The sequence below is a fragment of the Podarcis tiliguerta genome, assembly GCF_965153285.1.
Source record: "Podarcis tiliguerta genome assembly, chromosome: 10".
Classification (NCBI taxonomy): Eukaryota; Metazoa; Chordata; class Lepidosauria; order Squamata; family Lacertidae; genus Podarcis; species Podarcis tiliguerta.
In genome coordinates, this window is record NC_139543.1 from 44,466,809 (window position 1) to 44,493,920 (window position 27,112).

Sequence of the window (27,112 nt, forward strand, 5' to 3'; positions counted from 1 at the left end):
TGGCTTAATCAGCAAATGCTTAAAATGCCTGCTGTATTTCAAACTGCATTAGCACGTTGTTGTAAACACCAGAGAGGAGGTGGGGATGTCTTCACCTGAAATGCATTGCCTGTTGATTTCTCCACACTTGCCGTTATCTGCACATGCATTATCCTCAAATGTACACACCAAGAAAATACTGGATACATATAATTTTTGGCTGACATCATGTGTACAAGACTTCTAACACCATTGGTGGGATTGCACTGGAGCCAGAAGTGGCATTCTGTGCTTATTTTACATAAGTGCAACAGACCAATAGGGAGTGCCTTTCATTCCCTAGAAAGAGATCCATATTGGTTCAGAGAAATACTCTCAAGGCAGCATAAGGCATGTGTGCTGAGCTTTCCCATCTTATGCTGATCTTTGGAGCACAAAAGATAGGTGGCTCATTCTATTTCTGGTCCATGTAAAATTCACATGTGCTTATTCTTTATACCATTTTGACCTGTTTTCACATCCATTGCAATTTTACACACACACACACACGTTTAAATGTAATTTAAATACATAAATATGTATTGTATTACAAAATATGTATTTAAATATTATTTTATCCCAATGTATGCATTTATATGTATATTCTCTTTCAAAATACACATTTTAACTTGTTTTGGTAATACTTTTTTTAGCTAAGAAGTTAATTACAAATTTTGAAAAATACAAAATCTGAAGGATAATTACATTTCAATCTATGGGAAATGTGAATTAAGTTAGTTTGTTTAAAAATGCAGACCAAATAAATTTTTCCTTTCCTTCACAAATGTGGCTAGTGAAACATTTAGTTTGAATAACGCTTTAAAGTTCCCAATTTGAAGGCATGGATGTGAGCTTGTGCCTAAAAGCCTTTTCGTGGGTGAGAACTGAAGATATCTGTGCAAGGTGCTAAGTATTTCTTCCCACTGTGCAGAACATCTTCAATACTCATTGACCTGAATAGAATGTAAAGAGATACAGCACCTCAAAACTATAGAGAACAGTTTGAATATTCAAACTGCTAGTGTATACACGGTCCCAATAAAACTGCCTGTCCCCAATTTCTATCTCTGAAGCAGTCTGTCTTTGAGTGTGTGCACTTCTGTTCCCCCATGATTCAAAAATGCAGCCCACAATTTTGTGACTTTGTCTGGTGGTAAAACCATGAAAAATGCAACATTCAGCCATACTTCTGTTTGGTCCACATTATATTCTGCTTGTCCCGTGTTTTCAAGGCTCATGTTTGAGAGGTTTTTTATATGTTCTGCTGCTTTCCCTGGGAAAAAGCCTTTCCTACTCCCAGGAGGGAAGGGGTTGTGAGCGGGAGATGATTCCTGCGTCATGCAGGGGGCGCTCCGCCCCCTGCTTCAACTCCAGGGCTGGTGCCACGCCCCTTCCCAGTTGGGCACCCAGTTTGAGCTTGCTGCTCGAACGCAGCCGCGCCAGCCATCCCCACCATTGCACACACATTTTCTTCGAGTCACCCACCCTCCACTCCCTTTAGATTAGCTGTTCCTGAGACTTTGCTATGGACCTCTGGTTGGTCGCCCTGTTTAACCAGGGGGCCTGGTAGGAGTTTTTTTCCAATTGGCTAAATTGGCCCGGCCTCTTGGTTTTTTTCACCTACCTCGTAGCAACTGTCACAACTTTCGTGGTATTTGGCGGTTAGGCATTGGAATGTGGTGTTGGTGTTTTGGGGGGCAAGGTGTGGCCATCGCCTTCCCCAACAATTTTGGGTATTCCGCCAAAGGAATCTGGCAGTTGTGGATCCTGTCCGATGCCCGTGTGGTGGGGGGCCATGGCACGACCCTTGGTGACATCAGGAAGAGAGCCTATACAGTGGTGCCTCGCAAGATGAAAAGAATCCGTTCCGTGAGTCTTTTCGTCTTGCGGTTTTTTCGTCTTGCGAAGCAAGCCCATTGACGGATTAGCGCTATTAGCGCTATTGGCACTTTAAAGGCTAAAAACGGCTTTTTAAGGCTTAAGGGATTAGCGGTTTTGCTGCTAAAATGCTTTTAGCAGCTTAGCGATTCAGAAAAAGGGGTTTTGGAGCAAAAAAAACCCTCAAAATTTTTCGTCAATTTTCGTCTTGCGAAGCAAGCCCATAGGGAAATTCGTCTTGCGAAGCGCCTCTGCAGACGGAAAACCCTTTCGTCTTGCGGGTTTTCCGTCTTGCGAGGCATTCGTCTTGCGGGGCACCACTGTAGTTGGATTAGCATCAACAGGCTTCCCCTACTGGTGGTTAACTCCTCCTCAGACTCACCCCTCTATGAATGGGTGGAGTCTAATGTTCCGTGGTCCAATGCCTAAGCCAATACTTTCTCACATGCTGTAATCAGTAAAGTTGTGGCCTTTACCTTACCCATTAACCTTACATTCTGTGTCCACGTGTCTTTATTCCCCAAGCGGGGATCGGGTCCTCGAATCACAACCTGCTGTTTAAAGCTGAATTGGAACAAATGTAAATCTACAGAAAAGTCAATTGAAATTTGTTATGATTCAGATGCAAACAGTGGGTTTTCCTGGGGAAAGTGGCAGGGCAGACGAAAAACCTCTTGGACTTGTGCCTAGAAATCATTGGAGAAGCTGAAGTGTGGACAAGCCCTTGCAATGTAAAAACTCCCACAATATTTCTGGATTATTTTTTTCCTGGAGACATTAAGCTCCTGCTAGATTCCATGAGATTTCCAGAAGTGGATTTTACATTGTCTGAAAGATCACATAAAATGCAGAAAATGACAGGTAATAAAAACATTGGGAAGATGGAATAATGTGGGTGCAGCCTAGGTAACTTTTATAATCGGTTCCTAGTTTTGATAATCGGCTGAAAAGGGTGGGCAACCCCCTCCTTTCGCAGTGAAGTGGAGCAGTTGTTTTAAAAAACATTTATTCTTGCTACCATACTGCAGAAACAACCTCTTGAGGGGAGAGCAGGAGAAATAACACCACACCACAGTCGTTCTTGTCAAAAGGCAATACTTTAATGTTCAAAACTTTCTACACAAAGTGCATTTGTCTCCTGTGTTTTGTTTTGTTTCCTTCACTGGGGAGACTTTCCAATGAGACTTCCTTTCCACCCTGTGCAGTTTCTGAGATAGACAAAATTCCTGCAGGCACAAGGGACCTGTGTCTTCCTGTGACTCCCCACTAAAGGGACTGGACAAGAGAGCCCCAGTGGAAAGGAGACCAACCAGGCATAAACAGACCTTCTCACATAATAGAGCAGAACCTTCACTCTAAGCCAGCATATAGAAATAACCTGTTTTGTTGCATTTTATAACAACCCACTCTCTGGGAAGAATAGATGTGTCGTCTTCTTTTTCAAAACCATTAGTAAATAATTAAAAGGGAGAGGCAAAATATTCTCTAAAGATAACCTAGTCCTTGGTTGCCATGGTAACACATTTCCTAGGCCAAAAGCCTTTTCCTTTACTTGTAGAAAGAAATGAAAATGCGAGCGAGGAATCTGTTTTTGGGAAGGAAGGAAGGATGGGATTTTGTTGATAAGGTGTAGATGTCTGTGTGTTTTAAATTCAAGTTAAACATCAGAGCGTTACATAACAGAAGCTGGCTGGGATTTCTATAGACACAAATTGGTGGCAGCACCTTCAGATAAATGAGGCATTGAATATTTCATAAAATGAAGGCCAGGCGAGATTGTGGATTCATAGCTGGGATAACAGATTATAGTTTTTCCAACAGCATAGATTTTGTCTGTACCCAAACAATTCATCCAGATTAGTTGCCAGGTACACATAATAAATGGCTGAGTGTGCATTCTTTAGGGTGACTGTGTCATTTGAAGGGATACCAGAGAACACTGCTCTGTTTGTCCTCTGAAGGACTGTGTAATCAAGGTCTACTTTAAAAATAAAGAACAATGAGAAAGAGCAGGGCTTTTGAAGTTGCCTATCAATAGTTAACACCAGCAGAGCAGACCAAAGAGGCACACAGGTCACCTGGTCAGTCTGCCTCCAGATTTGTATCTAAACATATAAATTGCCATATGCAAATTTTATGCAACTTTTTTTGGTGATGCATTAGGGGCCACCTGAGGACACTTATTTAGGAGGAAGGGACAACTGCTTTTATCATCAAATTAAACCTTAGAAGGTTTGGGAAAGCACCTTCTCTGGTCATTGGCCAAGCCAGAAGCCCCCCAACAAAGACCCTCCTATTGTAAGGTTATGAAAAATGTGCAAACAAAAAACAAGCCCCTGAAATGTAAGGGCTCGCAAGACAGAAACGGTTATCAAAATAACTGAAATGTATGAAGCAGAAAACCTGCTTGTGAACATGAGATGGTGCTTTCTCAAACATGACAACCGGAGACCCAGCCTAGCACCACTGGAGAGTGGGAATTACTTCTAATTAAACATGCATAGAATCAGGCTCTAAGCAATGCAGGTTTGAACCCTGCTCTACTCTTTGATGGCGACCATTCTCAGGGCAGAACAACACTTTACAGTACAAACACAAGCGGGCCCAACACTAACACAGAGACAAACGGGTGGGCAAAGGAAGGGTTAAGCACCCCTTCTGAATTCCTCAGACTTTGCAGCCACTCTCAATACAAGGAAATTAAATTCCTAGCTGCTTTTCATGTCCACCTCTCCACTATTTAAGGCTACATTTGAAATAACTGCAGACAACATTATACACTGCATATTTTGTCTTTGCGTGTGAGTGGGCTTTCTCTCTCCACATTTCAAGCATATCTAGGTACAATTTCATATATTCAGTTCACACCATGACATTTTGGCATGATATTGTGAGCGTGCAGATGTGCATTGGGCTCCCCATTGAGTTTTGCAGGGATTTTCATAGGCAACATCCAATAGGAATGTAAAATCCCTACCTACTATTTTGGCAGGCAGTGTGAGGTCTACTGTGCCTCTGTTGGTGTTTGGTACGGGAGCTGATGTTGTCGTCTGACAGCTGTCCAAAAGCAAAAATGGCTGGAGATTCCCTGATGAACAGAATGAACTGGCCCCTGAACGATTTTAGCATGGGATGGGGATGATGAAGTTGATCAATTTCAGTCTCATTAAAATGTTTTGGTAGAGACTGCTTCCTTGTCCCTTGCAGGGGAGTGTGTGTGATTTAAAGAGGGGCTGCCTTTTCTCTCCCCATGACAGTTTTATGCTTGAAAAAGAAAATAGGTGGGAAACATGCCACAAAATTCAGCACAAAAGAAACATTTAAAATCAACACTGCTGTTATTGCTTTATTAACGCAGACCAGTGGCTTATCTGAAGAGGTGGGGATTTCAGATCTCTTAGGGGATCCCAGAGCATTAGACACACTGCTCAGTTCAGCTTCTGCACTCGCTAAGGAACATGTATTACTTTCCGAGGTGTGATGCCATTGTAATTCCATCTCCATTTGGTATTTACTGCCTCATCAAATATAAAGAACAAAACAACTGTTTTGACATACAGACCAGCAGTGCCCTTGCTCCTTACGTTACAGGGGGCTACAATCATGGCTCTTTAAAGGGCCTTGACCCTTGGCGCAAGCCCCAAAATTGCAGAAGGGGTCCACAGAGGTAGGTGTGGTCCACTCTATGCAGCAGAGGACAGGAGTGCCCTGCTCTGAAAGCAAGCTCTCCTCCCTATGCACCTCTCCCCCTCCACCCCAATGGCATGTGCCTTTCAGCGAAGAGAAACATGGTAGCAGGAAAGGGGATCGTTTCCTACTGTTGTTTTCCCAAAGCCCTTTAAGTTGGCTGCCAACTTTTCCACCAGCACCTGTAGATGTGCCATGAAACAGTGCTTCGATCTGCAGCAATAAGCAAGAGAGAGATTCCATCTCCATGATGGGAAAAGCTTCACCTGCTGATTTCTGTGGATCATGCTTCTGCCAAAGGAGCCTGCCAGGTTGCTCCCACCCCTGGGTCAGTTGGCAACACTAAGTTGCATCGCTGAATGTCCTACCCCTGCCCTGAAAAATAATAATATATGCTTTCCAGAAATCAGTCTTCCTAGCAGAGGGCTTGGCTAGTGGTAGAAAAAGCAAGACTGGATACAAAGGCACCCTGAAAGGGGGATTGAATCACTGGGAATGAGTTACATGATAGAGAAAGAAACGGACCTCTCTGTTTTTTTGAGAACGATCCCTATGACTGAGCAGATTTCGTCTAACCAGCCACTATATCTAACCAGCAACGGGCCACCACCCTGGTGATCAATCCACCCTGTTTGCAAAGCACAGAAAAGGCGAGCAACAATCCTTTCAAACATTCACTGGTGAATAAATAACCCACTGTATTGCATATACACATACATTTACACACATGTACACACATACACACACTCACTCACTCACTCAAGGCCAAACTACATGTGACATTATACATGCAGTTTGGTGTTGTGTGTAACTTTTAAAGACCATAAATAGCTGATGTGGGGCCAAATCACGATGACTGACACTGCAGCAGCTGGGGAAGCAGTTTAACTCTTTCCTCCTGTCCCCCTCAAGTTGCTATTTGGCATCAGAGGGAAGTGCTCATTGGAGCCAGTGGGGGGCTTCCTTCCTGTGTCAAAAAGCAGCTTGAGAGGGGCTGTCAGGGGAAAGGGTTAAAGCCGCCCTGCATGCATCGTGGTCCCAATCCACCCTGCTTCCCGCCTTTCAGCAGCAGCAGCTATTTAAAGTTTTTAAAAGATACATGCAATGCCAACCACAGCTGCAGCTTGGCCCTCTCCATCAACTTCTGCTGTCGGGGCCCAAAAAGGTGCAGACTGTTTTGAATTCTTATCTCATCTGACACAATCCAAGAGCCACCGCACTGAATTAGCATAGAAGGCCATAAAAAAGCATTGGGGAGGAACAAGGCTCACCCATCTTCCCTAAGATTATTCAGCGATAAATCCCCGTGTGTCAAAGTTATGAGCCCCAAACTGGAGACAGAGAGCTAATGGCGCTTTACGCTTGAGGTTCGGCCTGCTCCTCTTGCTCATTCTCTCGTGTTTCATTTTTATTCTTTCAATATATTTGTAAAAAATAACATACCTTTCTCTAGAGATGGTTTTTGCACCTTTGGGCTTCTAAAATAGACTCTTCAAAAGTACTGAATGATAAAGAAAATAAACTCTACACCCCAAACCCCTTAACAGTACAGAGTAGTTCCCCCCAAGCAGCTTTCTTTCTTAGATTTTTTTTTTTTTTGCAAAAAGGAAAAAAAAAGATCAGTGAGAATTGGAGCATCCAGTAATTGCCCTGTGACTTCTTGTTGTCACACGCACACCCTTAAAAAAAGCAAACCTGAATAGCCTCCAGTGCTCCAGGGCCCCACAGTCGGAGCCGCAAGACCCTCAGAGTTCACATTTAAGAAATGGAGCCTTCATTGTCCTTGCCTGAGGAGCTCAACTACACTGAGTGGACACAACCCCAGCTGAACATTTAATGGTGCTCACCCTCAGTATTTCTATGGAGCATTTTCACATAGTGAGCTGTCCTTTGCTGCCCCGTCTCCCCCAAACAGCTGGACAATAGCTTTTGCACTATTACTCTTTCCCAAATAGAAACATAGAGCAATCTGATTTTCCTCAAAAGAGATTCCCAAACCCTTAAAACACAGCTTGGTTGCTGATTTCAGTCTGAAATAATCCCCTCCCCCCCAAGACCCTGCCCTTTTCACGCTTAGCACTTTTCTGGAAGTCCTAAACTCTCTGTAAAAAAAATAAATAAATCATTCTCTATATCTGTACATATATATTTGTCTATGTAGAGGAGTAAACGGCTGCCCCCCAGGCTACTCCTTGGGCCAGAGGCTCTTCAGCCTCATCACCCAGAATTCTCTGGATTCCTATGCCCCACTGTCGTCTTTGCAGAGGTGGTGGTCCCGTGCATGGGTAGGTGGGTGGGGGGGTCCACATATTGCTTTCGCTCTCTCGTGTCTCTGAGGTATGGTACAAAAGTCTTTGTTTTCCACACATACACACGCACACGCACGCACACACACATATTTATATTTTGCGTGTCTGCTTGTTTCCTTCTCCACAGCTCCTGCGCTTGGAACTGTTTCGGAAATGGCAGCCGGCACACGCTCCCTTGTTCACACGACGCTCTTCCTCCCTGTCTTAGGGAGCTGCCTCATCTATTCCTCTTGCTGACTCCACTCCCCAGCTGCAACTCGGAGGGAACCGGGGAGCTGTGGCCTGCAGTCTCAATCCTGTCCGAGCCCTCTGGTACGTTGCCCTCCCGCGGAGAGGGGCTGTTCTTGCAGAAGTCCGTCACCCACGAGGGCATGGATAAAAAACCCCTGGGGTCAACAGAGTAGAACTGCTTGCCGTCGGTTGCTGCAGAGCCCCGGGAGGAAGGGTTGGCATGGAGACTGCTGGTGCTGTTGCACTTCTTCACAAGCGCCAGACCTTGGGGCGGAGGGGGCGGCGAGAAGAGGGACGTCAGAGAGAGACTGCTGAGGGTCTCTGACTGCTCGCTGTTGTTGCCTCCGCCTCTCAGGCTGCTCCCTGCGCCCTCCTCGTCCGAAGGGTCCATGGAGTCATGGTAAGTGCAGCCGGGGCTGGTGCTCCCGCCGCTGCTGTGGCTCCGCTGGTGCCGGCTGATGTTCCGGAGAGTGAAGATCCCACGGCCCCTCAAGCTCTGCCTGCGGGAGGCAGGGGAAAGAGGCGCCACCAAGGCTTTTTTGGTGGCTGTGGCTGGCACTGGGCACAGTGCAACTGGGAGGTCCAGGGTGCACTGGGGCGAGTCACTGAGGTTTAAGCTGTCCTCCAGTGTGGTCTGCAAGCTGCCTTCCGAACTGTTGCTCCTGCAGTCTTCCAGGGAGGTGTCGCTCTCTGTGGTCTGCAGGGTCAAGAATCAACAACAGAAACAAAGTGGTTGATGAGCAGTGATTCCTGCATTGCAGGGGGTTGGATGGGTGAACCCTTTGGGTTCTTTCCAACTCTACTGTCCTATGATTTCTCAGTTGTCATGCATCAGTGGGAAGGTTAACATTAAAGCAATTCAATGCTGCCTGCCCCCAATTCATGTCTCACCACCCTGAAGAAGGCACACTGGACACTGTTCCAGTTCTTAGCTCCCAATCAGCAGTATCTCCTGAAAACAGCAATGTGCAGCATCATCACAAGGCCACTGTTGGCCACTGTGTGTGTGTGTGTGTGTGTGTGTGTGTGTAGATGGCACTGATGGATCAGACCAAATGCCATTAATGTCAGCACCCTAATTAAGCTATGTTTAATTAGAGCAGACCCATTGAAATTACAGAAGGTGACCAAGTTAGATCCATTAATTACAATGGGTCTCCTCTGAGTAGAATGTAGTTGAGTGCCACCCACTGTCTCTAGCAGTGGACATCTACATGACAGGTGTTTTCTTGCTTGTTTCCAGAACCTGAGAGAGGGACACTACTTCCGAACATGGATGTCTATGTCTTTTCAGTCCTGCCTAGAAGACATTTGATGAATCTGTCTCCAGTTAATTAGCCTTTCATTTGAAAAAGCTATCAGAGATGGTGGCCAGCATCACAAGTTGTGGTAATGAATGGTATTAATTTTGCGCTTTGTGAAGAAATATTTCATTTTGACTCTAGTGCCAATCAATATCGTTAGACGCCCTGCAGTTCTATTATTATATAAGAGAGACATTTTTTTCTTTCCATGCTCTCTCTCAATTCTCCCCACACTGCTTTTAATTTTACACATCTCTTTCAGGCTATCCCCTTTTAATTATTGTTGTTTAGCTGGTCTGCCAACATGTCAATGCTATGTTAAAAGGGACTCTGGAGTGCTCTTGGCACATGTGTCCTTCAAGTGCTCAAGACCAAAATTGTACATCCTCCAGCAATTGATTTCCACCTTAGAATGTGGTCTGCAACCAAGCAGCTGTAAAATAGCAGGACCTGGAAAAGAGGAGCCATGTCTGGGAGCAAGTCTCTTCCCCTCTTCACACAACCCTTCATTCCATAGCATACGAAGTGACTCCAATGTACATTAATTGTTCACAGCATTAGAATCAGGACAACAACAAGGCAGGTATGGGTTTAGTAACAAAGTAAGGGAAGCACACGTAATCTTGGGGAATTATTTGTGTCACTCAAGCATCCAGACAACTGGGGTCCATGTGGGGCATGGAAGTGATGCCAAGTGGGCACATCAATGTGCCCAATCCCTGCTGATCAAGAAAGACTATTCCAGGCTAAAAAGAAAGGTACCCTGCCTCTCTCCAGGCTTCTTGCACATAGGGAATTTATACTCTTTGTGGGAGTAGCTTACATCTGAGAGCCTGGTTAAAACTATGTGAGATGTGGACATGCCCTCCCTTGATTGGTAATGGACACAAACCCTGATGTTTCCCCAACAGTACCTATAGTAAGGAAGGAGGAGGAGGACTCAGAAGACCCTGTATGGATATTCCTGCACCTTCTTTGCAAGGTGTGCATGTGAGGTGGTTGGATCTTGGCATAAATATAGGGGGAAATAGGGAAGAGCATAGATGCTGCTGGATCCGGGCCTAGTTCTCACAGTGGCCAACCATATGCTCATGGGAAGCTCACAAGCAGAACCTGAGGGCAAGGCACTCTCCCCACCTGTGGCTCCCAGCAACTTGCACTCAGAGCCTCTCATAGTGGTGGCTGAAAATTGCTATCATAGCTAGTAGCTGTTGATAGCCTTATCCTTCACGAAATTGCAAAATGGAAAATTTCCCTGATTGGGACAGGAGAGGACTAATATCCAATCTGGGGCTGCAAAGTAAGGTTGGAATTCCACATTTCACTTCTGTGTCTTCAAAGTCAGGGCCAAGAGTCCAGTTTGCAGCGTTAAAGCTTTGGGCCTTGAGAATAGCCTGGAAAGTCACAATCTTGGTCAAAAGGCAAGGTATAAATTAAGTCTCTTTTCCTTATCCACCTGCAACTTTCCACTGCTCCTCTTTCCCCCAGACTTGTTCTTCTTCCACAGGTGTGTGCCATTGGAAGTTAGAGAGAAAAACACCTGAAACGAGGTGTGGCCGAGCTAGGGGAAAGCATTTATACTAGGTTTATCTAATATTCAACCCCAATAATGTATATCTGGTTCTGAGGATTTCATCATTGCGTGGATACCTAGTTTTATTAACACCCCGCCCCCCGAGATAAAGACAATTCACAATACAGTGTGGAATTGTGACTATACCAACAAAGCACGGTCCTTGTGTCTGTGATGGAGCTGACACTAACTTCAAACATGAGCTCATCTTCCTTGAAGCTTTGCTGTGTGTCACTGATGAGATGCTAAAACAAGCAAATGGAAGAAGCCTGTCTTCCAGCAAATTCCTACAGAATGAAGTTGTTTGTGCGGAACATCCCCCCCCCCCCCACTTCCAGGTCAGAGTGCAAAATCTAAATGTGGCAGTCAACTCTTTTCCCACACAACATTTAATCCCCTCTACCTTAAGTCTATGAGAGGCTAAAATGTTTGGCAATGGACAGATAGAGGAATGGTGGTTGCAGGAGTCCTTACCTGGTGGATAAGTGAGCAGTGGACACCTGGAGATTGCAGAGACGCCCAGGAAGCTTGCAAAGAGATTTTTGGGAGGCTCTCTGGGCAGGAAGCTTTCTCCTGACTTGGTGGATTGGCAGAAACAGCTGGGACGAAAAACTCTGCTCGCAATGGTAACAGGGGATTGGATGCATCTGGAGAGAAGGGGGTGGGAGGACCTGACAGAGTCAAGGAGGAAAAAAATCAGCACTGTTCAAATCCGTTTCTACCCATGTCAGAAATCTGCAGGGTACATCCACATGTCACTTCTTTAATGAGGAAACACAGGCAATCAAACTTGATTTTTCTTGTAAAGCTTTCTTCCTTCTTGCCATCTATTCGCTCTTTCTTCCCGGGTAGCCAGTACTGGAAGTACTCAGCCTGCACTTCACCCTCAGCCAGTACTTCCAGCAAGGACAGCAGTCCTTACGGATGGGTGAATATGTCACTTTCATTTTGTCTCATTTTTCCAATCTTTCCCAAAGTTCAGTTCTCTACATTTATACATCAATTTGAGATTTTCTTTTAAAAAGTCCTGATGCAAATTCACGAGCTTCTTGTGTGAACTTCTAATACACACACTTTTATATACAATCTTGCCAGATACACACATTTTTGCAAGGCAATTCCCCCTAATATACTGCATTTTTCTATTATTATTTTTTTACTAATATATGCATTTATAGGAACACTTTACCCTAGTGTATACATTTTTGCACACATTACTTGGTTGGAGGACTGTACTGCAGAATTTGGAGGAGCACAAATTTTGAAGGCTTGAGTTTCAGCTCATGCACGGTTTCTGAAAAGTGTGAATTTGATATGTTCACATTTAAATGCAAACTGAATTGAATTTATTCTCTACTTCTAGCAGTGCCTCTATTCCAGCCATGTTTCTTCTCCCATTGCCCAATCTTCCCTGAGTAATCCATCAAGGGCAGATCAGCCAACACCAAGAAAGAACAGAGCTGGTGATGTGAACAAGGCCTAATTCAGTACCCACTGGTGTGTCAGCATGAGGGACTGTGGCAATGGTCCAGGACTGATCTTTACTTACAGCCTGGGCTTTACTTTGAAATCTTTTTGGCTTTAAAGGAGATAGAAAGCCAGAGGCAATTCTAGGATGACTAATCTCTGCTTTGCCATGAAGCTCACTGAGTGACCTTGGAAGAGTCACTCTCTCTTGCCCTAAACTACTGCATAGATCTGTTGGGAAAAACATACTACGTATGGTGCCCCAAGATCACTGGAGAAAGAGTGGGACATAGAAATGAAATAATGAATTAAAAAACAAATAGGCCAGGAGGCTGAATTTGCAAACTGAAGTTAAAAGATGTGCAGCTCACAGATGATGTAGGGAAGAAACAGTTTATATGCTTAGATTTATGCAGCCAATCTTGCGATATATTTTGTCCTTGGCAACTGATATTGTCATTTCCCTTCTTGGGAATGGATGGAATGGGAAAGAGGATTGGGAAAATCAGTTAATTTATTCCCAAGTATGCAATTTGGAATTGATGAAACCGTGCATGCATTTGTAGTCAGCTTTCTGTAGCTGAGTACAACATGTATCTTAAAAAGTGGCCCTCGGAAGAACAAGGTATCTCTGCATGGCACCATGGGATTGTCCAAAGGAGCACTAGGGTATTGCCCACCTGGGTTGCTCTCGTTCTTCAGCCAAGACTGGACTGGACTGAAAGAGATTTTCTCCACTTCACACAAGTAGCTTTCTGGAGTTGGAGAAGCTTCCATATTTGTTAAAGGGAAGAGACATTCCTCCAAACCCACAATCCCTGTGGAGTTAGGACTGTCTTCACCATCCTAGATAAAAGAAAGACGTTTGCCTTATAAAATTTCAAATTTATCCAAAAAATAGAAGAATAAAATCATCGTCAAATCCATTGTTTGATCAATAAGAACATTTACAGCTTTATTCGAATACCTGCAGAATATGCCTGGGACACTAGAGCCCAGTTGCAAGAGGCATTTGCCACTGAGTTTGTGGGTAGCAAAAGGGATAATAATTTCCTACTTTCATCAAACAGTTCATCTCCCTATGCTACCCTATCCTTGGGAATTTGCCTCCCCTTAACATCTCTAGTGCATTGACACTTATCCTACAATGATCACTAACTGGTAATCAATCAATCAATCAATCAATCAATCAATCACATCCATATCCTATTATGCATCATCTGCATCCAGATAAGTTATAGCTAGCAGAAAAGGAAATGTATGAACATTTGCAATATCTTTTCTATACCTATTTCCTCTTAGAAACCCACACCACTTGCCCTAGTCACACAAGCACAGCTTACTAGCTTCATTTTCTGTCACACATATACCACTCCCTTCTATTGCTCTAGGTGCTCACATACAAGACCCCAGGAAGACACTTCAGTTTAAGGAAGGGTTGTATATGAGAAGGTGGAGGGAGTGGAGTTCTCCCATCCAACTAAGTTTGTTGGCCATCACAGCCTCCTGCAAGTTTCCTAGTTTAATTAAGTGTTGTATGAAGAAGTACTTTCTCTTATCTGGCCTGAAGCCCAGTGATTGTTTCAAAGGGGAATATATATCCACATAAACTCTTGGAAAGTTTTACCTTGGCCTCCTCCTCCTTAGGGCTTGGCTGATCGACACTGTTGTTGTCTCCATCGTCCCCAAGCAGGATGGAAGACTTATCAGAGTTGAGTGATAAGCCTTCCATTTCGGCCAGCTGAACCTGCAGTCAGAGGGGGTGGGGGAAAGCTATCACACATCACAGATAGATTCTATCGCTCAACCAGTCACATTGCTTTAAGAAATGGTTCGATGACAAGGAGGAAGACCACACATGAGGTTTATGGAGTCCTAACCCAATTCTGCATACAATGAGATAAATTGTTTGAGGAGAGAAAAGAACAGAAAAAGAGAGAACAAAGCAGTCACTGGCATTTCTCATGGACCATTTTAGCTGCAGTACATTCACTATCAACATCTTCTTGGGTTGGAATGCATAGAGAAGGTGTTTTGTTCAGCTCTAACGATTTTGGCTCCATGATTCTGGATGCAACTGATTCCATACCGGTGGAGGAAAGACAGGGGGATTCTCCAGACAGAGCCTATCCCAAAGACCAGTTGAGGATAGAAGAACCTGTTCCAGTCAAACAGGATGATAATAGGGACGCCTTCATTCCAGCAACAGTAACCATTGTTTCATGCAATCCATATCAATATCATGCAGCTGAGCAACTCCTCCAGCTATTTCCTTCTGGATTCCCTACTTATTTTTCTTCTTTTCCTTTTTCTAATTCCAGTATACTAAGATGGAACTAAAAAAAAATCATCCTACACTCTGCTCTCATTCTACCCCCCCTCCCGTTTTCCCAGTTGTTGCTTTTATTTAACTTTATAAGGGAATCTTCCTTGTTTTCAAGCCTTTGCTCCTATGTCTTTACCTCTTGTTTCTTTCCACCATAGCTTTCCACCTTGACATCTTCTCCCCATCTTCTCCCATTTCATTCACTGGATTAGTTTTTCCTCGTTATTTTCCCTCTGATTCAGCCTACATCTTCAATTTCAAAAGGCAGCACTGGCCTCTAGAGAACTTCTACTAATCTAGTATGGCATTTGATCTTTTCTGGTTGCGTATCATCTCCGTGATCTTGACCTAGTTTGCAGGGCTCCTCGGGCAAGGTCTTTGCTTTCCTGTGTTTGTGTAGAAATGCGTGTGCATGTTGTGTTTGTAAATAGTGACGAAATATGATATGGAGAGCTGATGGCTTTGGACAGGAAGTATAGCAGAATCAGTGGCAGTGCCATGTTAGGACTCCTTCAGACCAATACCTCATTGGGAATGAATGGAAGATATGCCTGAAGTAGATTTCCAAAAAGGTAATCCACCATCATGATGTAATCCAGCAAAGGGACACAATGACGGCAATCTTCGTAGCACTAACACAACGGTACTTCCATGGAAGCTATCTACTGAACTACTCAGGTTAGAGCATTGTGGGCACAATCCAGTGCATCATCTTGTGTGCTTAAATCCTGCGGTGTCAATGGGATTTATGCATTGCGTGCTGGATTGTGCCCAATGCTATGCAAAATGTAGTATAACCACCACCAATGATCCAAACATTGAGAAAAGAAAAGAAAGGAAAGGAAAACCACAATTACACCACGTCAACACACAACACAACTATCTACACACAATATCTACACACAAAAAGGAAACACAGCCTTTGTTTGAACTGTTCATCTAATGAGTTTCATCAACTATCGCACACATAACTGAAGTTCATATCAAAACACCCTCAACTCTGCACCTCTGGGAACCCTGATATATTACATCTGCAAAAGACTGTAAAAGTAACCCTTCCTGATTTGTGGCTTTCAAAAATACCCTGGGATTACAAATGCTAGAACAGTTAATATTTGCTGTACAGCTGCTTTGCAAGAAGTGACAATCTTTTCCACTGAAATCCAGCACAAAAAGAAGCACCTAACAAATTCATAAAGAGAAAAAACATTCTGCTCAGAGCTTCAATTCTCCATTATGTGTTGACAGATCATGTGATGCCAATTAAATACTCAATGAGTCTATGATTCTATGTGCCACCAGTACAAATTGCTAGATATATGCAAACCTCATAGAGACAGATAATGAAATTAGACTAATGTCATGAAAGGAGCAATGATGCTAGTATGGTGAGAAAATGTCTTACATTTTAAAATTCTAGCCTAGACTACAGAATACTTACACATTATTTTAAAAATAAAAGAGTTACTGCAACATCCCCATATGCTTTTCTATCTGTTTTCTTAATGGTGTGGGAATAAAAATATTGTTTCTATTTATTTACAGTGTGAGTTTCTGAAATACATAATTTCAATACTACAATTTATACACATTACAGTTGTTGGGAGGAATCTATTTAAAACTAGAGTTAGGATTTTCATGCTATACTCCCAAATGTTTATATGTTTTGAACAATAAAAATTTCTTAGTGCTTTGAGAATTAAAATATCAGTTTGATTTTAAGGTGGACAAACCCTGCAATAATTTCTGTTATTTCTCTCTGTGTATTATCTTTTATCGCCTAAAAAATGTATTGGACTAAAATGCAACATAATTTGAGTATGATTCTATGGAAAGAAAACATCATAATTAAAATATTCTATTGTAAACAGGGCTTCTTAAAATAATAAAAATTAGGGTTTCATGCTTCAATCCTACAAGATGCCCAGCCTTTTGACCACAGCACATGAAAAATGCAATGGCCACCATCATCCATGTAGCTTATTTAGCTGGCAAAGTCTAGTGGTTTATGGAACATAAAGGGGAGATTTGGGCACAATCCATTCAGCCAGTCACTCTGAAACAAATGGAAGTGACACAAGAGTGCTCCTTTGCTCTTATGGAGTTCTGAGTCATTTCAAATTTGTGTCTTGCCCAGGAGAGCTTCCCAGTCTATTTTGCCCTTGATCAGGATCCCATTCAACTTTGCTTAGAGCCATTCCTGACATCAGACTTTTATAATGTTTTGAAAATGCTTGCAGGGGAATGGCTGGAACGATATGCATCTCTAATGTGGAAGTGGTCAGACGCAGGTTTAAAATGTATGAACGGCCAAGCAGGTCCCAGGAATATTGCCAGGTATTTCTCAGATTTACATCTGTTTCCAGAGCGTAAAACATAACTTTCCTGGAAATTTTCAGGCCGCTTTCCTTTATGCATAGTTGAAATACATGTAAGGAATGGGTTGTACATTTGTGGAAGCAATCCACAGACTTCCCTAGTTCAGTTACAGTGGTACCTTGGGTTACATACGCTTCAGGTTACATACGCTTCAGGTTACAGACTCCGCTAACCCAGAAATAGTACCTCGGGTTAAGAACTTTGCTTCAGGATGAGAACAGAAATCGTGCAGCAGCGGGAGGCCCCATTAGCTAAAGTGGTGCTTCAGGTTAAGAACAGTTTCAGGTTAAGTACGGACCTCCGGAACGAATTAAGTACTTAACCCAAGGTACCCCTGTACTTGTTTTCAGATGGTGCCCCAGAGCAACAGAAATTCTAATCCACAGTTTCTGGGACTACGTCAAGCTCCTTACTGGGGTCAAATAACCTAATGGATGTGGTTCATTAATTGTAAGCTTCTGGGTCATTCTGAAGCATCCACTGGACTAAACATTGTAGCTGAGAGTTAAAGGGATACTTAGGAACTTTGCTAGGTCAGCATGACTACTTATAGCACAATCCTAAACATGCTTAGGACAAGACATGCCTTACAAGTCATATTAAAATTCAATTTGGCTTACAGATACCTGGATGTTTCAGGAGGCTTTTGGGTTCTCAGATGGTTCACCATTTAAAAAATATTACTACCCCAGGCAAGTGCTGATTTGTTTGTGCAACTCAGGCCAGCACTTGATTTCAAATATTTATGACTGGAAATATATGGGGATAAGCCAGATAATGTTAAGGAATGCCCCTTATGCTTCACTTTTCTTACATGAAGATGATCTCCTTGGAGGAAATATGGATCTGAAATGTGGTGCACATTATCATTGGCCACAAGTACAATGATTTGGTGCCTGTGCATTTGCTTCTTTTCTCTATGAAAAACACTCTTAATACATGTAAAACTTTTTAGTACACACACATTTCCCTACATAGAGATTAGCAGGAAACAAATAATGTTAAAAAACAACAACAACACTGAGTTATATAGAAATCAAACTAAATGCACAGTTAAACATTTTATTACTACGGGACTTGAGAGTGCAGAGTTTTCTCTGGCTTGTGTGCTATTCTGTAGTTATTATCAATGTCTTGAATAGGCACATTAAAGTTTGTATATATGTATATGATTTCCCCTCTCCCCTTTTTACTCCAGCAGCAGTGCACTAACAAATTGAAGGGGATGGATTACTGGAGCTAAAATTAAAGGATGCATATTTTTTGTTTACAGTCTCAGGGGCTCACTCAATCCAGACCTAGGATACTGAGTTCTATGATTCTCTGTAAACTTGATTATTCATTTTATGGTGTTTATGGTAATGTACTTATTCATTTTATGGTCTTGTTGTAATGTACTTTTTAATACAAAACAAAAGTTTTGGCCGCTAATGATCAAGAAGATACAAATGTAGTGCGTTGTTAATATATATATAAAATCTAGTATGTATATCTAGTATATGGAGCCAATCTGACTTCTTAGATATGATAGTAAACTACTACTGATAATCTTTGTTCACAGGTCAAAGGCTTCTCAAACTCTTTGAAATCAATGCAACTAAGACATTTAAATTAAATGGAGAGAAATGACAGTGGATGGTTATGGTACCTGCAAGAATGACATGAGTTTCTTGACATCTCCCTGACCATTTCTGTAGCAGCTACCTACAACAGTTGCTAACACCTAGAGTCAAAATCTTATTTCTCCCATTGTAGCCTCTTTCTATGTCTTCCAGCAGCAATTTTAATCATACACCAAAGGGTCCACAATAAGCCATTTGCCAACAAGATGAACAGACAAAGTGAGGATTAACCAATATCTTCATGTTTTAAAAATGGATTTTACTTATGAACTACACTTTCATTGGAAATTTTGCTCCACAGAAACCAGAAGATATTTAATACTGAACAACATGCCTAAGTCTCATCAGCTTAAATGGAAAACTGAAGAGTAGAACTGGGCTTAAAACTGATCAGGCAAATGCCTTGTTGAACTGATAGCTGAACCTTGAAAACAGTGAGACAATACAGCGTCTACAACCTATTTTCTCCTAGTGAAAAATTGAACTCTGCCTCCATGATTTCTCCTTGCTCTGTCTATCTACCTATACTTTTCTGCCAGCCTCATTGGTCCAGCTGTCTCTTCATTCAGCCTTCTGCTGAGACAAATATGCATTTCCTCCTGACAAGGACTTCACTTCAAGAACACACTTCAGTAACAAAACTCAAAGCTTCAAGTCTAAGTCACCTATCACCAGGAGACCATCCCAGGGAGATCTCAAAGGCCTCAGGCTGTGCGGGTGTGTTCTCGCACGTGTGGGGGGGTCCCCCTCCCATATCCTCGCACGCAGGTTACCTCTTGCTTGTCATGGTTACACTTCTCGCACATGGCCGGCGAGGAGTAATGATGGAAGACGGAGCCCGATAGGTTATCGATGATCATTAACTCCCCGTCGAAGGAGTCCTTAATAATTAAAGAGACACTGTCCAGCCATAAGTTCTCCTAGGGGACAAGAAAGGGGGAGGATGGGAGAAATAATTTTAAGAATTCCAAGTTTTTGTTTGTTTCAGTGTTCTTCTGCGTGAGTATATCCAGAAGGCTAAAGAGGTTGTATGGTCTTACAAAATGCAAGTAAAGTAGGCAGAATGTGGCCCTGCTTGATGATGTAAAAGGGAGGGGCTCATATGACTAACTGGCCATGTGTAGAGAGGCACCACAGAAGCTTCATGTCCAAGGCTGCAAGTGTTCCTCAACCTTGCCCTGCAGTACCCCTTGTGCTTTGCTAACACACCTCCACACACACACACTTAAATCCCTTCTCAATCCAGTTTGAACTCCTCAAAGAACTCTGGTCTCAGTTCTACAGAGCACCCTTTGCTGTTCCAAGTTCTGGCTCCATGCGACTGCCAATTCGTCCAAACACCCATCCTAGAACTGAATGCCAGCCGGCCATATAGTTATAGACACACCTTTTTCCACCATCAGGTTCTGCAACCACCTAAGCTGCCCTTCTCCTACCCACATCAATGTGCCAAAGTCTTGCAATTAAGCAACACAACAACAACAACCAAACACCGCCACCTACCTGTGCAGGAGAGTAACATGCCATGCACAGCTGTCCTCCAGGATCCAATCTCCCACCTCCTCCATCGTGTCCAGCACTCGGTGAACCACAGTTACGGGAGCAGAGCCCGTGGGCCATCTCCAGCTCAATCTCAGCATCCATTTCTGCATCCTCTTGTGCTTCCTTGTTGCTGTCGTCCAGGTGTTTCATAAGCACAGCTACTACTACATTGATGAGGACAAACTGGGCGGTGAGCACGAAGCTGACAAAGTAGAGTGGCGAGATGAACTGCAGGTTGCTGAGACAGCTCCGGTCGTCATGAGTGCATTCACGCAGTGTGTCCTTGAGGAACACGTTAGGCCACAAATGAGGAAGAAAACACCCTCAAAGAAAACCAAACAGAAACCCCACAACACATACACATACAGAGAGAAAGAAGAGAGAAAAGGCTGAAGTAATGAATGCAAATGTGGTTGCTCTCTCAGACAAAGTATACAGACAAAGATGGCAAGATGGCAGCTTCTGGACACAGAACTCTCCTCTCTTCTCTAATTCCAAAGTTTCCTGGAATCACAGGAAATCGGTCGAGTGGGCTGGCCTTTTCTAGCAAGCCAATGAAATGCCAGTTCCAGTTTACTCCTAATGGGCTGTCCGTCTGTCTATCTACTTACATGATTTCTATGCCACCCAATGACACAGTTTTCTAGAGTGCTTACGATAAAACATTAAATGGCAATGGCATCAGTCATCAATAAAAAAACAAAAAAAGTCAGTGGTAGCAAGTAAAACACCAGAACGTGTAAAGCATCACTAAAGGCAGATCTAAGATTCAGTGGATTAAAAGTACAAAGATCTAAAAAACCCAGGGAGATAAGAATGTTTTCACCTGGCACTGAAAAGAACATAAACAAGGCACCAGGCGAGCATCTCTGGAGTGGCCATTCCATAACCAGGGTGCCACAACTGAAAAGGCCCTTTCCACAGTAGTCAACAACTGCAGTTCAATTGGTGGGGGCAGCTGGAGAAAGGCTTATTTATTTCAGTACATATAAACAGGAACACTGCTGTCAGGCCCATGCAGAGGGTTGGGGGCAGCCAGGTACCCTTGCCCCGGGGGCCCCTGCCAGGGACTGCTGCCTTTTTGTTTGAGTTTATAACTTTATTCCAACAAGACTCTTGCCCCAGGCCTCAGGCAAGCTCTGCACAAGACTAACTGGTGTTAATATGTTTGCTCTTGCAAAATAAATTTTATACAGTTAGGGATTTGGCCTTGAATGTTATTTGTTTAAGTGACTAGAAACTATGCGCAGGGTTACGAAGGTAAGGAGGATTCTTGCCCTGCCTGCTCTGGAGAGTTCACTCATGGGCCTTACTGCCGCAGTTCTGGTTTATCTCTTGTCAAGGCAGAAGGACATGGGTCAAAACTAGGGCAGGCATATGGCGGAGTGTCTTTCATAGGGCCTTATCTGATTTCATATTCATACATTACTCTAAAACCAGCTTTTTATATTTTTTAGCTTTTACATCTTAATGAAAGAAGCCCATTCCATACAGGGAGAGGTGGCATTGCTACAGACAATTTTTATAAAATACTAGCAGTTTGGGTAATATGGTGAGAAGGACTTGTGCCTATTTCTCAATTCTCTTTCCTTTCTTCTTGTCAGCTTCTGGTTCAGAAAACCAGATTCTACACAAGCTCTGATAATACTATGAAAATTCACCACCTTTCCTGAGGTGAACTCTATGTGCCAAGCTGCGATCTGTTCAGGTTCCTTCCTCCCGGGAAGCACCAACACTTCTACACCCAGCCACAGATGAGATGTTTGCAACATTATTCAATCCTACTCTCTTCTCTACCTTCACACACACAACTTCTAATAAGTGCCGGTCTGTTTCCATTTCAGGATGTAATTCATTGGGACCAAAGATATATTTCTAACAATGGCCCAAGTTACCTTCATGATTCCATTCCAGTTATCACCAGTGGAGACCTGGAAAAGTGTGAGGAAGGCCATCCCAAAGTTCTCAAAGGTGGCATGACGGCTCATACCCTCACAGGGGTTCTCATCGTTGCAAACTGGAAAGAAGTGATTTATAGGAGAAAAAGTGAACCATTGGCTATATTCCAGTGAAAGGCAAGAGATGAAAAAGCAGTTCTTTGTAATATTAATTGTAACTTTATATCCAAGTCCACATAAAAATAGCTCTTGCATACTGTTACTGGCCAACAAGCTGGAATGGCCAAAATGACAAAAATCTGATGAGTTCCCATATTTATCAGGACGCACACATGCATACACACACAAATCTTGTTCTTGCAATATTTTATGTCAAGCTACTTTCCAAATGTCTGACTTCCATTATTACATTTGGAAGATCCAAACTATATTCCTACATTACTTCTGGATGCTACTGTGCAAAAATGCTGTGTTTGCATTGCTCATTAAAACTGATGGCCTATTAGGATGCATAAGCTTCAGTCAGCAAATGTATTGGAGCCAGATGTTAGAGCCAGTGAGAGTGACAAAGTAAATGACTGAATTTCTAATTCACTTAGTGATAACAGATACAACTTCATCTAATGGTTGTTCAAGTGTTACATCCTCAAGAACTTAAATTTTGAGGAACTCCATGCTTCAACCCAATAATTCCAAAAGGACTGGTCACAGTATATGGCAGGTGGTTAAATATAAAAATAATATCTATCAATCCATCATTTTGGGATCAGAGGTCATGTCTCCAAGAAAATGAGCTTGTATGCATTATTCTGTTATTTAAGAAGAATATAGATGATTCCTGTACACACAGGAATCATCTATAATTTCTTCTTAAATAACAGAATAATGCATACAAGCTCATTTTCTGTATATGAATGTAGGGCTGTTCCCTGGATTCAGCCAAAGTCCAAATCCTAAAACAGATTGGGTCAATTTGGGCACAGCTGGGCTTCAGTCGAGTTGGGCTGAGATAGTCCTTGATCACCCCAAGTGGGCATACCCAGGTACTATTTTTTTTAAACAATTCACTGGGGTAACTGTATGGAAAGCAACGGCCACCCATCTTTGAAATAGACTAACTGCGGGTAACAAACCATGCAAGAGAAATTCCCTGTCATGATAGATTCTTGGAGATACTCAGAAATTCTGTTAATTGCTGTGGAAAAAATAACCCTAATGCATGATGGGAATCTTCCATGCATCTTGTAACCCACCTCTGTGCTAGAAACTTACTGAGTTTCCCAAAGAGCTCCACTCCTAGAGCAGCATAGATGAAAAAAAGGAGCATGAAGAGCAGTCCAAGATTCCCCACCTAAGAAAAAAATCAAACATACAAACCAAAGTCAAGCCAAACTAATGCGTATGATACAAGTGTCACCAAGCTGAGACCTCAATCCCTATTAGAGTAGCATGGGAGAAAACATACACATACACACACCTCTGCATTTGTGCTTCTTACAAATGATTCAGATAATCTATTCAATTTATTGGAGGGATGATGGCAGCCCCAAGTAGAGTGTGTTACAGTAGTCCAACTGGGATGTATCTAAGACATGTATTATTATGGCCAGATCCGACATCTCATAGTAGAACCCCAAAGGTGGCTTAACAAATATGCAGCAACAAATTAGAGAGTCTGAAAAATGCTACCAGATTCAACATGAGAAAAGGAGGCGGCAATTTCAATTGTGGTGTATACTAAAAACACTTTGGAAATGTATAGTCTGAACCAGAAGTGGACAGTCTGAACTGGAAGTTGAAATGTCAACAGAGAGCTTCAAGAAAGCACACCTATCTTCTACTTGTTCTCCCTAAACTGAACTTGACTCAGAAGGTGTGACTGAAGGGCTGGATTCCTGGGTTGCTCCTCCTAAACCGGGAGCATAAACAGTTCCTCCAAACAAGGTATGATGCAGGGAGCAGAGAGCACCACAATTGCATACCCAGGCACATGATGTCAGTAGCCTAGTGAGGGGCCAACCATAAAATAACAAACACAACATTGATATTGGGTTGAAATAGTCTGCAACCTTTATTGCAAGTATGCTTATGCCAAGGCATTGGGTATGTATCTGGTATCAAGCAGTGAGTCTGCTGGTTGTTAAGGGGGGGGGGGAGTGCTGAACCTAACCAGAGGGTCATCCCCTGACATGCACCAGGTGTTACAATCCTGCCATGGCCACCACTAGGAAGGGTGCTATGGTCCATTAGCCCCCATGTGGACTATTGGACAAAAACATCCATTCCCGGACCCCTTTAATGGAGTACCTGAACAGCTAAGGATGCAACCTGGTGAGGTGCTGAGCATTTCCCCATGGCCAGACAGGAGAGGGGGGGGAATGAGATCACGCCGTGGCCAGGCTGGGCAGCAAATGCCCAATAAGTGGAGACTCTCTATCTGCCCACCCCTTCGCCAGCCAAAATCAGGCACTTCAATTCCACACTTCTGTAGTACACCTAGCTCACAGCATGGAAGGTTGACTACTACATGGTTTGCTAAGATTGTGTCTGAAAAACAAGAGGAGGAAAAAGGAAAGACATAAAGCAAAAGGTGATCAGGATGGAAAGGATTTAATTTTGAAGTACTTGTTCTGCCAGAGTTCATAGATCTTTGAGAATAATAATGTTATGGATAATTTGGTTGTCCCCTGAAGAGTCAATGTGCAGAATATGGAAACTCAACCCAATCACTTAAGTGCTGAAAATTTTATTACTGCCTCAAGTGAAACCCCCAATACACTATGGCTTAAACTATGGCTTAATCTTTGCAGCCTCCATCATGCAACATTATTAAATGAAGCTGCCTTCTAAAGAAATAATGAAGTATTGTGCTTTCTAGGCTTTGCCAGTGCTTGAAGAACAACCCAGCACAAGTTCTTCAGATAGGGAAACATGCCTTCAGATGCAGATAACCTGAAGACACTGTTTTGTGATGATTCTCATCCTGCCTGAGAAGGCAGGTGCAGAGGGCAGCCTTGGGTGGATGCTACTGCTTCAGCCTGGAATGCTGTAAGGTACCACCTTGTCCCCAATGCTTTTAAACATCTATATGCAGCCACAGGCAGAGAACATTAATCATTCTGGAGTGCAGTGCCACTGGAGTGCTGATGGCCCCTGGTTAACACCAAACTTAATGCCAGCAGTCAAGAGTCCTAACTTGGATGCAGTTATTATCTGGATGCAGATGAACAAACTGAAGTTGAATCCTGAAAAGATAGGACGGTGATGGCAGGCAGTCCAAGGGACCCAAACACAGGGAGTATGTGTGCCTGTTCTGGATAGTGTTGCACTCACCTGGAAAAAGTAAATCTACTGCCTGGTGCTCTCATGGGTGCCCAAGTGGTGGCAGTGGTTAGGAATGCCTTTAACTGATTAAGCTGGTTGCATCCCCTCCTTGATGACAGAGACTTGGCCACACTCATCTATGTCCTAATAATTTCAATGATAGATTACTGCAAAATGTTATATATAGTAAAAAATAAATATATCTGATTTTGAACCCCCCCCACCTCACAATGTGGAAACTTCAGTATTTTTATGAAGAGCAATAGTTTCACATAAGTGGGGTTTAAAACGCCACTGATGAGCCCTTTCCTCCTGAAGGCTGTACTCTTGGGGGAGGGTGATGCTGCCCTCTGAACATCTAAAACGCATAGCCTCTGTAGCATAACTCCCTCATTTGTAAATGATAAAAAGTGGGTATGTGTTCTCAGTGTAAGAAAACAAGGGATTCTTGTTTGCGCAGACAGAGCAGCAAACAGAAGGCAAGAATTCCACAGAATTGTAGAGTTGTAATCCGGAGTACAATTAAAAAAGTGTTACAAGTTGCATCAGATAGCAGTGCACTGGAGGCAAGAATGTGATATCACGCACAAGTCTCATGTGTAACAATTCGAGATAAAGTTTCAGGCTCACCTCATTCACACAAAGAGATAATTAAATAACCAACCAAAAGGCAAACACATGTTCATATTTTTTTATAGACAAGATAGAAGATAGCTGCTTCGGTAAGCCCTCTTGGATGCCATTATTCATTCTTTGGCAATTATCTCCTAAGAACCAAAGTGTATGTGTAATCCCTGTTTCCCAAGCCACTTATCCATCAAGTGGAATTCTGTCAGTTTGCTCCTGGCTTGATACCCATGGGAATCGAGTGGTGGGCAGTGGAAACATCAATACTGAGTATTTCTCTTGAGCAGCTGCCTTTTGCAAGTCATGCAAATCCCCTTATCCAGCTGCTGCCTTTCAGGTGACATTTCACTACATGCAAAGATGGAGGAGGCATTATTTCTCATGGGACAGGAGACTTGATAAACGATCAGGCATTCGACAGGAGAATGGAAAATGGAGAAGGAAGAGTGAGAGCCAGAGTTAGTCAGGCCCATTTTTAGTCTTTCAACAACAACCCCAAGCACATTGTTTTTATTTGATGCTCCCACTTTACAGTTACATGAAAAAAATTAAAAGAGAAATAAGAAAGGAATTATTTATATATTAAAAAAACGGAACCACTGCTCATAGTGTTTAAACATTCTTAACATCCTCTGGCACTTGAGTTCAAAGAGGAGAGGAGGTTTTGTGCTTTTTGTAGATTAAGAACATGAGAATGTAAGATGAGCCTGCCGGATCAGGCCAATGGCCCGTCTAATTCAACATCCTGTTCTTGCGGTGGCCAACCAGATGCCTGTGGAAAACCCCTAAGCAGGACCTGAGCACAACAGCACTTGGCCTTCCTGTGGTTTCTTGCAACAGGTATTCATTGCTGCCTCTAACTATGGAGGCAGAGCATAGCCATCATGGCAAGTAGCCATCAACAACCTTCTCTCTCTCATGCATTTA

General features: G+C 43.0%; 1 protein-coding gene across 7 annotated transcripts in view; it reads right to left on the bottom strand.

The window, feature by feature from the left end:
* Positions 1-2,974: 2,974 nt before the first annotated feature.
* CACNA1I (calcium voltage-gated channel subunit alpha1 I) overlaps positions 2,975-27,112 on the bottom strand; it is a 354,183-nt gene continuing 330,045 nt past the window's right edge. For 4 of the 7 annotated variants that reach the window (XM_083400406.1, XM_083400407.1, XM_083400409.1 and 1 more), the window contains 8 exons: positions 23,507-23,585; positions 22,232-22,353; positions 20,298-20,618; positions 19,568-19,714; positions 14,095-14,214; positions 13,148-13,313; positions 11,475-11,671; positions 2,975-8,820 (listed from right to left, as the gene is read on the bottom strand). In XM_083400406.1, the coding sequence (XP_083256532.1) occupies positions 8,110-8,820; positions 11,475-11,671; positions 13,148-13,313; positions 14,095-14,214; positions 19,568-19,714; positions 20,298-20,618; positions 22,232-22,353; positions 23,507-23,585 (1,863 nt within the window). In that variant the 3' untranslated portion in view covers positions 2,975-8,109. The remainder of the gene's footprint in view (positions 8,821-11,474; positions 11,672-13,147; positions 13,314-14,094; positions 14,215-19,567; positions 19,715-20,297; positions 20,619-22,231; positions 22,354-23,506; positions 23,586-27,112) is intronic. The other 3 variants (XM_083400408.1, XM_083400411.1, XM_083400410.1) reach the window with 3 other exon arrangements.